This window comes from Pipistrellus kuhlii, unplaced genomic scaffold, assembly GCF_014108245.1.
Source record: "Pipistrellus kuhlii isolate mPipKuh1 unplaced genomic scaffold, mPipKuh1.p scaffold_m20_p_57, whole genome shotgun sequence".
Classification (NCBI taxonomy): Eukaryota; Metazoa; Chordata; class Mammalia; order Chiroptera; family Vespertilionidae; genus Pipistrellus; species Pipistrellus kuhlii.
This window is the reverse complement of record NW_023425559.1, coordinates 711,303-722,500: the sequence shown is the minus strand read 5'-3', so window position 1 is coordinate 722,500 and position 11,198 is coordinate 711,303. Positions and strand designations below refer to the sequence as shown.

At 69.7% G+C, this 11,198-nt stretch overlaps 2 protein-coding genes across 4 annotated transcripts in view; both read right to left on the bottom strand.

Annotated features, from left to right (window-relative positions):
- Positions 1 to 1,646, bottom strand: part of CHIT1 (chitinase 1) — an 11,645-nt gene extending 9,999 nt beyond the window's left edge. For all 3 annotated transcript variants that reach the window (XM_045573897.1, XM_036416901.2, XM_045573898.1), the window contains exons 1-2: positions 1,533 to 1,646; positions 168 to 197 (exon numbers count right to left, since the gene is read on the bottom strand). In XM_045573897.1, the coding sequence (XP_045429853.1) occupies positions 168 to 197; positions 1,533 to 1,557 (55 nt within the window). In that variant the 5' untranslated portion in view covers positions 1,558 to 1,646. The remainder of the gene's footprint in view (positions 1 to 167; positions 198 to 1,532) is intronic.
- A 4,691-nt stretch (positions 1,647 to 6,337) lies between these two features.
- On the bottom strand, positions 6,338 to 11,198 carry LOC118707048 (isoaspartyl peptidase/L-asparaginase). The gene is made up of 7 exons (XM_036416933.2): positions 11,080 to 11,198; positions 10,268 to 10,464; positions 9,096 to 9,238; positions 8,090 to 8,244; positions 7,234 to 7,352; positions 6,834 to 6,944; positions 6,338 to 6,628 (listed from the first exon to the last, which is right to left on the bottom strand). Exons 2-7 carry the CDS (start codon positions 10,455 to 10,457, stop codon positions 6,423 to 6,425), a joined length of 924 nt encoding a protein of 307 aa, XP_036272826.1. The 5' UTR covers positions 10,458 to 10,464; positions 11,080 to 11,198; the 3' UTR covers positions 6,338 to 6,422.

Sequence of the window (11,198 nt, the reverse complement as noted above, 5' to 3'; positions counted from 1 at the left end):
AGGGCAGGGGGCAGTGGGGCAGAGCTGAGCTGAGGAAAGAGGAGAGGAAAGGGGAGGGGGAAGAGGCACAGCTGAGCCAGGGAAGAGGGGAGGGTGGGGAAGGGGAAGGGGAAGGGGAAGGGGAGGGGCGGGGAGGGGCGGGCCTCTGCACAGGGGCGGGCACACACCGAGTGGGAGGAGCAGCAGGGCCAGCAGTCCTGCGGAGAGAGGTCGAGGGTCAGCGTCGCCCATCCTGGCCCCGAGGCCCAGGCCACCAGGCCGGCTCAGGACGGACCCCCGCAGCCAGCCCCTCTGCCCGAGGGACCCAGAGGGCCGCGTCCAGGCCCCCGCCCAGGCCCCCGCCCCCCAGGCCCCCCGTTTTCCTGAGCCCGGCCTCGGAAGCAGGGAGGGGCGGGACATGGGGACACTGACGGGGGGGGGCGGGTGAGGGAAGGGGAGCTGGGCTGGCCAGGCCATGGTTGAGGTGGGCAGAGCCGGCCCCCAGCTGAGGCAGTGAGGTCTGGCCACCATCAGCGCCTCGGCTCCCCTCAACCTGATTCACAAGGAGACTCAGAGCTGCGCCCCAGGCCCTCTCACAGGCACCGTGTGGGGTCGGCCAGAGCCTTGGCAGAGCCGCCTCTGGGACAAAGCCAGGGCCGGGGCTGGGACAGGGGCACGGGGCCAGGGCCGGGGCCGGGGCCGGGGCCGGGTTGGGGCCACGGACAAGGGCAGGGACAGGGGGCAGAGGGCAGGGGGCAGGGGAGGGGTCTGGGGCTGGGGCTGGGACAGGGGCACGGGGCCAGGGCAGGGGGCTGGGGCCGGGGCAGGGGACAGGGGGAGGGGGCTGGGGCTGGGGCAGGGGGCAGGGGAGGGGGCTGGGGCAGGGGCAGGGGCAGGGGAGGGGGCCAGGGCTGGGGGCTGAGGCAGGGGCCGGGGGCAGGAGCAGGGGCAGGGGCCGGGCGCTCTGAGCGGCTCTGGGGAAGGGAGAGAAAAGGCTTGTCTCAGCGGCTGAGGAAACTGTCCTGTAATAGGCCATCTCAGGCTGACACCCCGTGCCCCCAGGGCCGGGATGGGGCCCCCAGGACCGGGATGGGGCCCCCAGGGCCGGGATGGGGCCCCCAGGACCAGGATGGGGCCCCCACGGCCGGGATGGGGCCCCCAGGGCCGGGATGGGGCCCCCAGGACCGGGATGGGGCCCCCAGGGCCGGGATGGGGCCCCCAGGACCGGGATGGGGCCCCCACGGCCGGGATGGGGCCCCCAGGACCGGGATGGGGCCCCCAGGGCCGGGATGGGGCCCCCAGGACCAGGATGGGACCTCAGGGCCGGGATGGGGGCCTCCAGGGCCGGGATGGGGGCCCCAGGGCCGGGATGGGGGCCCCAGGGCCGGGATGGGGGCCTCCAGGGCCGAGATGGGGGCCCCAGGGCCGGGATGGGGCCCCCAGGGCCGGGATGGGGGCCCCAGGGCCGGGATGGGGGCCCCGCATGCCAAGGGTCAGTAGGAGGGGACCCCCCTCCAGGTGTCCCCTTTGCGGCTCTGATGGTGCCCACTCACCCGTCCAGGCCACGGAACCCGCCATGGCGTCGGCGTGGCAACAGGCAGCGGTGACAGCTCTGTGCCCTCGCCTTTTATCCCGTCTCCCCAGGACCGCCAGGAGGGGGCGTGGGGGGCGCTGGGGGTTGTGCAAACGGGACGGCCTTCCTTGGGCAACTCCCGCCCAGAACCGCAGGCACCGGCCGGCGTTGCACAGACGCCAGGGAGGGCGGGAAGCGTTTCCCAACCGGGGCCGGCTCTGCCGCCGGGGGGCGGGGGCCGCGTGGCCTGTCATGGGGTTCGGGGCAGTGACTCAAGGTCAGGGCGCTGGCCCGGCCCTGCCCGCTCAGGTCCTGCGGCCCCGGCCCGCCCGCCCCCCCAGGGGCCGGGTGACACTGGCCCGGGCCCCCCCGCGCCCCCCCAGGGGACGGGTGACGCTGGCCCGCCCACCCCCCCCCGCGCCCCCCCCGAGGGGACGGGTGACACTGGCCCGGCCCCCTCTCCCCCCCCAGGGGACGGGTGACGCTGGCCCGGGCCCCCCCCCAGGGGGACGGGTGACGGGGCCCGCCCCCCCGCGCCCCCCCCCCAGAGGGGACGGGTGACCACTGCCCGGCCCCCCCCCCCCCCAGGGGATGGGTGACACTGGCCCGGCCGTGCATTCCGGCAGCAACATCTCCATGTCCGTGACGGTGACCGTGACCGTGACCGTGACCGGCAGGAACACGGGAGGGGGGGCTCCGAGTGGCTCCTCCAGCCGGAACCACGCTGCCTCACGGGCTCCGGGCAGGAGGGAGCCCCCCACAGGCCCCGCCAGTCACTGGACGCTGACGAGCTCCCACTGAAAGAAGGCACAGACCAGGCTGGGCCGGCCGGCGTGGCTCAGGGGCTGAGCATCCACCTAGGAACCAGGAGGTCACGGCTCGATTCTGGTCCGGGCACAGGCCCGGGTTGGGGGCTCCATCCCCAGTGGGGGGCGTGCAAGAGGCAGCCGATCAGTGATTCTCTCATCATTGATGTTTCTCTCTCTCTCTCTCTCTCTCAAATAAATTTTAATATTTTATTATATGCTAGAGGCCTGGTGCATGACATTTGTGCACTGGGAGGGGGGGTCCCTCAGCCCGGCCTGTGCCCTCTCACAGTCCGGGAGCCCTCAGGGGCGGGAGGTGGCCCAGCCATCAGGGGAAGGCGACGGGCCATCACACCTCTGCTGCTGCCACTGCCGGCAGCACAAGCCTCGGCCGGCCCTGGGTATCTGAGCTTTGGGTGGCCCTGGGAGGCTGGGCAGCTGCTATCCGAGGCTCACCTGTGCCTCAGCCGGCCCTGGGGGGCTAGGGGCTGAGGGGACTGGGGGACTCGAGGCAGGCGCACGGAGCCTGGCCTTGCCATGCGCCTACTGCCCCAGCGGGGCTGAGGGGACTGGTGCCGCCATCTTTGAGGGCGGGGCAGTCAAATAGCATATTCCTCCTTATTGGCTGTGGGCGCTGCCATCTTTGCGATGGCACGAGGGTCAATTAGCATATTCCCTCTTTATTAGATAGGATGATGAGAATCATTGATCAACACTGAGGTTCGAGCCCCTTGACTGGAATTCAACCTGGGACCTATCAGTCCACAGGCTACATTTTTTTAAAAAATTAGCAATTATATTAATAAAAAGAAAACCATGAATGATTCAGTAGTCAACAGTTGTCACTGTCTGTACAGCTAGGAAGCGCGCGGGTAGGTCTGTAGACTCTGGAAAGAGCAGTCGGTGGCGTGGCTGGGTCAGGGCGGGCCACAGAGACCGATCTCCTCCAGATCGGCAGTAACCGGCGCAGACAGAGGGCAGACGCCTGCCGGAGCCATAGACACTCGAACCCGCTGAACAGCAAAGCCCTGCCCCAGGCCTGCCGAGGCGCTGGGCGCTGGCAGCGCCGAGCGGCACCGCTGACGTGGCCGTCAGTCACCTGAGCCCACATCCGGCAGCCCTGCCCTCGGACAAAGGCCCAGTGAGCCCTCCGCCTGGGCTGTGGCCTCGCCGGCCGGCTGTCGCCCTGGTCCCGGTGGACCGTGTCAGGGACGGAGCCAGGACGGGTTGCGGACGCCACCCAGCCACCCGCCAGGCCTCCCCCGGCTCCGTGTCAACGAGTGCTCCTCCCCCCCCCCCTCCCCCTCCAGCCTTCCCCTCCCCCAGCCCCCTCCGGCCTCCCCTCCCCTCCCCCTCCAGCCTCCCCCTCTGGCCTCCTCCCTCCCCCACCCCCTCCGGCCTCCCCCGCCCCCTCCGGCCTCCCCTCCGCCCCCTCCCCCTCTGGCTCCCTCCCCCTCCAGCCTTCCCCTCCCCCAGCCCCCCCTCCTCCCCTCCCCTCCCCCTCCAGCCTCCCCCTCTGGCCTCCTCCCTCCCCCCTCCCCCTTCGGCCTCCCCTCCCCCTCCGGCCTCCCCCCTCCCCCGCGGCCCCCCCTCCCCCTCCCCCTCCGGCCTCCCCCGCGGCCCCCCCTCCCCGCACGCAGAGCCCTCCGCGCAGGGGGCCTGTCCTCATCGCGGCATCTGACACCCGGACACAAACCCGCCTCCGGCCTGGGCCGCTGCCGCCTCAGAGACGTGTCCTCCCTGTTCTGTCCCCGCACGCTCTCCCGCAGCCCGGACACCGGGAGGCACAGGCCGGCATCAACCCAGGAGGGCCCAGCGGGAGGGGCCCGGGGGAGGGGGAACCGGGGGAGGGGGACCCCGTGGAAGGAGGACCTGAATGAAGGACAAACAGGACACCCAGGGCGCCAGGGCCCACAGACCCGGGAACCACAGACAGCGGGCAGCGGGGCGGGGGGGTGGGGAGACGGCGGGCAGCGGGCGGGGGGGTCGGGAGATGGCGGGCAGCGGGGGGCGGGGGCCACGGGCAGCGGGGCGGGGGGTGGGAGACGGCGGGCGGGGGGCGGGGGGCGGGGAGACGGCGGGCAGCGGGGCGGGGGGGTGGGGAGACGGCGGGCAGCGGGGCGGGGGGGCGGGAGACGGCGGGCAGCGGGGCGGGGGGGTGGGGAGACGCGGGCGGGGGGCGGGGGGGGGGAGGCGGGAGCGGGAGGCAGCGGGCAGGGGGGCGGGAGATGGCGGGCAGCAGGGGGCGGGGGCCACGGTCAGCGGGGTGTGGCGTCGTGCAGACAGGGTGGGGTGAGCCTGACACTGGGTGTGGGCAGACTGCTCGGCCCCAGGCCCTCTTCACCCCATAAGGAGCATGGCCAGAGCGTGGCCTGGAGCCCTGGCCGGGCAGAGAGGGTCGGGCCCGGGGGACCCCCAGCCCCCCTCCCGCCCCCCAAGCCTATAGCAGGGCTCAGGGCTTCCTCCGAGAGAGATGACCCGAGAAAGCGATGGCCCCACAGGACAGCCTGCCCCCCCACCCCGTGGGGCCCGGAGAAGCCGCCCGGCCAGTGAGTCACCGCCGGGCGCGGGCAGGCAGGCCGCGTGTCTAACACCAGGAGCCGCCTCCACGCAGACACGGGGCCCGGGGGCGGCTGTGGTTTCCTCATGCCCCGGGCTCCTCTCATGGGATGACGCCCGCGCCAGACACAGGAGCGGCCCGCGGGCATGCCGAGGTCAGCGCAGCCCGGGCTGTGGGGCAGGGGCCGTTTTTAAAAATATCTTTTATTTTTATTTTTTTACAGAGAGGAAGGGAGAGGGATAGAGTTAGAAACATCGATGAGAATCATCCATCAGCTGCCTCCTGCACACCCCCTACTGGGGATGTGCCCGCAACCAAGGTACATGCCCTTGGCCGGAATCGAACCCGGGACCCTTCAGTCCGCAGGCCGGCGCTCTATCCACTGTGCCAGACTGCCGAGGCTGGTGTGCACCGAGTCTGACACCTGGTAAATCGCCGGGAACCCCGGGGTGGGCCAGCAGGAGACGCACCTCTGCTGCCACCTAGTGCGCAGCTGGGGAATGACAGGAGCATTCCTCTCTGGCCTGCGGGGAGATTAACACCCAGTGCAGGTCCCCCGGAAACTCACGGCTCTGGTGCCACCTCGTGTCCAAGTTGGGAAGAACAGCCATGTGGCGGTCACCTGGGAAAGGTCTTCCCCGACCCCCCTCCATGGAGTGCACATTTGGGGGAACCCCCAGGCGAAGTCCCAGAAATGCTGCTCTCGCTGCTCTCTGCCCTCACAGTGTGACCAGAGCCAGGACATGCTCCTGGTGCCCTCAAGTGCCCATCAGGAGTGACACCCAGCAGGCTCGCCAGCAGCCCTCACCGACACCGGCACACTCTGCCTGCCCACAGGACTCAGCCACACTGTTTTCTTCCAAACGCTTTTATTAGTGGCCGTGGCCCGTGGCCCGTGGCCGTGGGGTTGAGGTTAGTGGTTTCCTCCCGGAGAGGTGAGCCCGCAGATCCGTCACTGCAGACACGGCTCCGGTGGGAGAGGTTAACGAGATCCCCTCCACCCAACATCTCCCTTCACCCCCCCTTCCCGAGACATGTCTGCCGCCCAGGTCCTTCTGAACGGTGGACGCCGGACACTGAGCGCTCAGCCCGACCTGCCCGTCAGCTCCGCGGCTCCTGCCGCCGTCAGACCGTCCGCGACTCTTCCCACTGCCTCCGGGCCGCCAGGAAGTGCCCCACACTGGCCGGGCGGGCAGCTCTGCCACGGGCGGGTCTGATCCCAGCCCCGCGCCCGGGCACGGTGGGGGTTGGGTTAAGTCAGGTCAGTTCCTCTTTCTCACCCGAGACCAGGGCGGGGGCGGCCCCGGAGCCGGCCCTGGCATCCTCGCTCGTGGCATTGACCTCTGTGGGCACTTCTCCCGGCGCTCAGACCCCGCCCTCGCCAAACATTCGGGGGGGGGGGCACTGCCCAGGGGCAGGGCGGGCGGGCGCCCCCGGGTCTAGCTAATGGTCGAGCTGAGCCTCCGGCAGCGTCACCGGCAGCTGCGCCGGGAAGCCCTCCGGCTCAGGGCAGGTCGGTGACCCTGGTGTCGCCAAGGTTGACGCCGACGTGCAGCTTGTCGTCCTTGGCGGCCGCCCAGGCCATGGACTCTGAGGTCCAGCGGGCCGCCCAGGCGCCCGCGCTGTCGAGCAGGATGACGCCCCCCAGGCCTTGGAGCTTGGACTGCATGTGGCCCAGGGCCAGCACCGCCGCCTCCTCCAGCGTCTTTCCTGAGCGAGGACGGTGAGAAACGCGTGTCACCGCCCGGGGCGTGGGGGGAGGACCTAGCCGGCCCGCGGGCGGGCGGGCCCTCCGAGAAGTCCGACCAGAGCTGCAGGGACGGCCCTCCCCCGCGGGTGCAGCCCCGGCAGAGGTGGCCCAGTGTCAGCCTGAGAGCCACGCCGGAGGGCGGGGGGCGGCCTGCGGCCCACGTACCCTGCTCCACGTGGAAGAGCGCCAGCCGGGCCAGCGTCACCTTCAGGATGCTCTCCCCGTGGCCCGTGGTGGAGGCGGCCCCGACGGCGTTGTCCGCGTAGCCCCCGGACCCTGGGGGGAGGTGGAGGCGCCCGCTCAGGCCCGCGCCGAGCGCGGAGCGGCCTTCCTGCAGCAGCAGGCGCCCCCGGCGCCCCGCCCCCCGCCGGGCCCACCCGAAGGGGTTCCGTGTGGTGACCCTCAGACGGGGCGGTGGGCAGCGCGGGGACCTCAGCGGCCTGATCTCCTGTCCCCCCCCGCCAGCCCCGCCCCCGCCCCCGCCCCCGGACTGGGTGCTGAGGAGCGGGCGGGAATCAGCGCGCGGACCAGGCCGGGCGGAGGGCAGGAGCCACTGCCCGCCTACCTACGCAGGGCGTGTCCCCCACTCGGCCGACCATCTTGTTCACGATGCCCCCCGTGGAGGTGGCGTACGCCACGTCTCCTCTGCGGTCCAAGGCCACGGCGCCCACGGTGCCCCGGTCCCTGGGGCAGGCACAGAGCGGAGCGGCGGTCAGCGAGCGGCCAGCGAGCGGTCACTCGGTCAGCGGGTCACGCGCAGCGAGCGGCCAGCGAGCGGTCACTCGGTCAGCGGGTCACGCGCAGCGAGCGGTCAGCGAGCGGTCACTCGGTCAGCGGGTCACGCGCAGCGAGCGGTCAGCGAGCGGTCAGCGAGCGGTCACTCGGTCAGCGAGCGGTCAGCGAGCGGTCACTCGGTCAGCGGGTCACGCGCAGCGAGCGGGCAGCGAGCGGTCACTCGGTCAGCGGGTCACGCGCAGCGAGCGGTCAGCGAGCGGTCACTCGGTCAGCGGGTCACACACAGTGAGCGGTCACTCGGTTAGCGGGTCACGCGCAGCGAGCGGTCAGCGAGCGGTCACTCGGTCAGCGGGTCACGCGCAGCGAGCGGTCAGCGAGCGGTCACTCGGTCAGCGGGTCACGCGCAGCGAGCGGTCAGTGAGCGGTCACTCGGTCAGCGGGTCACACACAGTGAGCGGTCACTCGGTTAGCGGGTCACGCGCAGCGAGCGGTCAGTGAGCGGTCACTCGGTTAGCGGGTCACGCGCAGTGGCGGTCACTCAGTTAGCGGGTCCTCCTGCATGCCCCGCACTGGGATCAAGCTCACAGCCCACCTGTGCCCTGACCAGAGGGGGGGATCGAACCGTGACCTGGTTCAAAGGTCGACGTTCGACCCTGGAGCCACCAGCCGGGCCGAGGGGCACTCACTTCTGCTGGTCTGAGTTCTGAGCCTCCTTCTGCTTCTCCCTCTCCAGGTGCTTCCTGCTTCTCTCCGTGACCAGCTGCTCCCCGGGCACCGTGGGGACCCCCATGGCGGCGGCGAACTCGGCGGCGCCGTGGCTGGTCAGGAGGCAGTGCGGCGTCTGGGACGGAGAGAAGGGGCAGGGGTTGGTGTTTTAAAACGGAGAGATCGTGTTAAGTGTGCCTGTGTGTGCGGCTAAGCCCTCCTCCGCCCTCGGGGTGCCCAGCCTCAGAAACGCCGGTCAGCGGCCCCGCCTCTGTGCGAGGAGGGCCTGGCTCCGAGCGTTCCGTTAGGAACACAAACCGAAAGGAGGGCCAGTGGGTGGGAGGGGACTCACACGTGGCCTTTTCCCTCATCCTCCCCGAGGACGTTTACCGATTGGAGAGAAACGCGGATGCGAGCGGCCATCAGCTGCCCGCACACGCCCTGACCAGGATGACGCGCCTGCGGAGCCACCGGCCGGGGCCACGTGGGACCATAAATTTAGAGAAGGCGCCCTGGCCAGTGTGGCTCAGTGGGTAGTGTTGAGCCGTGGACTGAAGAGTCCAGGGCTCGATCCCCAGCCCTGGTTGGGGCTTTGCGGGAGGCAACCAATCAATGTGTTTCTCACATCAGTGTTTTTTCTCTCTGTCTCCCCCTCCCGTCCCTTCTCTCTAAAAATCAATGGAAACACACCCTTGGTGAGGATTAACCAAAAAATATAAATATATGTTTTTAAATTAAAAAAAAAAAGTGAGGGAGGAAAAAGCAGGATTTTTACGTTCTACGTGTGGGACGGTGACACGAGAACAAAGTCCTCGCCCCTCGGGGTCAGCATCCCGGCTCATGGGAGCGACACAGCCACACTCCCGCTCACAGGGGACTTAGATGTGACCCGGTGTGTCACGTGACCCCGTGTGTCCCTGCCGCCGGGCCCCGTGGTCACCCCGGGGCAGCGGCGACGGAGCCGTGGGGAGGGCGCCGGCCACATACCTTCTCCATGACCAGCCGCGCCAGCCGGACGGGGTTGGCGATGCAGCGGACGGCGGACACGGCGCCCGAAGACAGGTCCCTCCCACTCATGATGCTGGCGTCCATTTCCACGTCCCCGCTCGCGTTGAGGACGGATCCGCAGCCTGGGCCCAAAGGGGGGGTGAAAGCAAGAAGGGTGAGTGTGGACGTGGCTTCAGGGTGTCTTGGAGCCGCCTACTCCCTTCCCCTGCACTCCAGAGCCGGAGGAACAGTGATCCTCACTGATCTCAGAGAGGAAGGGAGAGAACACCAGTGAGGAGAGAGCATCATGGACCAGCTGCCCCCTGCACGCCCCCCACTGGGGATGGAGACTACAACCCAGGTGTGTGTGTGTGTGTGTGTGTGTGTGTGTGTGTGTCTGGATCCCCAGCAGGGGACGTGCAGAGTCAGCCAATCCATGTTTCTCTCATCCAAGCTTCTCTCCCTTCCTACTCACTTTCTCCCTAAATAATCAATAATCGTATTTTTTTTTAAAATGAGCATAATAAGGTACCTACCCTAAGTCAGAAGCCCAAAGCGCAGACCGAGTTCACCACCCAGACTTCTGGGACGGCTGTGTGGCCCGTGCCTGGCAGCCACACTCGTTGCCCTAACGGCTCGGAAAGACGGCAGGAACACACAAAAAACCCATTCTGCATGGGAGTGACTCTCCTGACAGAGCAGATGCCAGGAGCTGGGACTGACGGGGGAGGAACCCCTGGGGGTGATGGGCATGTTTTAAATCCTAAAAAGATGTCATAAAAAGCCTCTTGGCCCCAGCCGGTGGTGCTCAGTGGATAGAGCATCCACCTGGGGACGATGGGTCCCAGGTTCGATGCTGGCCAAGGCCACAGGCCCGGGTTACAGGCTCATCCCCAGTGTGGAGCGCGCAGGAGGCAGCCGTCCACAACTCTCTCATCATTGATGTTTCTCTCCCCGCTCCTCTCTGAGATCAATAAAAACATGTGTCAGTGCTACTTATTCATATATTTAAAAAGCCTCTTGGGGTGCGAATTCCAGGAAGCCGGTTAAAGGGGGAAAGATTTAAAAATCCCTGAAGCCACTCGGTCCACAGGCAATGGGGAGCATGCAGCCCCCCCTCCCCGGGCGCACCGGGTCCCCGCACCCCGGAGGCCGGCCCGCGGCGCACGCACCGGCATTGAACTCGGGGTCGTCCTCCAGCGCGGCCACGGCGGCCTCCACGGCGTCCAGCGCGCTGCCCCCCGCCGTCAGCACCCGGTAGCCCGCGGCGGCGGCCCGCGCCACGCCCTGGCGCACCCGCTCCTCGCGCTCCGGGGAGACCCGGCTGCCCGCGCCGCCGTGCACCACCACCACCGGGTCCATGTCCGGGCTGGGGCGGAGGCGGAGGCGGAGGTCAGGGCCCGGGGCCCGGGGCCCTATACCGGGCGCAGGGGACAAGGTCCGGCCTCCGCCCCGGGAGGAGGGCGGGCGCCGCCGGGCCAGCGGGGTCGGCGGCGCGGCTGGTTCCGCAGTTTTCGCCGCCGGGGCCCGGACGTGCGGGGAGAGCCCACTCCCCGGGCCCGCAGGGCGCAGGGCCACAGGCCGGGCTGACGTAGGGGACCCCTCCGGGACCCGCAGCCATTTTTGCGCTCACCCCTTCCCTCGCCTTCCCCGCAGGGTCTCTCCCGGCGCCCGCCCGCCTCCGCGGCCCGGGGAGGGTGCTGCCCGGGAGGGGAAGGGTGATGCCCCGGGAGGGTGCTGCTCGGGGAAGGAAGGGAGCTGCCCCGGGGAGGGAAGGGTGCTGCCCGGGAGGGGGAGGGTGCTACCCGGGAGGGGGAGGGATGCCCGGGGAGGGTGCTGCCCGGAGAGGGTGCTGCTCGGGGAAGGAAGGGAGCTGCCCGGGAGGGGGAGGGTGCTGCCCGGGAGGGGGAGGGATGCCCGGGGAGGGTGCTGCCCCGGGAAGGTGCTGCCCGGGGAGGGTGCTGCTCGGGGAGGGTGCACTTACCTGGGAGCCCGGCTGCAGGCGGAGCCCTCACTCCTGCGCAGAAGGGCGCGCTGTGGGCTGCGCACAGAGCCGGCGGCCGCTCCCTTTATAAGCCCCACCCACGTGACCCGTCCCTCCTG

Coding starts and splice junctions, on each gene's coding strand:
- LOC118707048 (XM_036416933.2), bottom strand. CDS start 10,457: ATGGACCCGGTGGTGGTGGTGCACGGCGGCGCGGGCAGCCGGGTCTCC. Junction 9,239..10,267: donor CGACCCCGAGTTCAATGCCG/GTGCGTGCGCCG, acceptor CTTTGGGCCCAG/GCTGCGGATCCGTCCTCAAC. Junction 6,945..7,233: donor GGGGGACACGCCCTGCGTAG/GTAGGCGGGCAG, acceptor ACCTCCCCCCAG/GGTCCGGGGGCTACGCGGAC.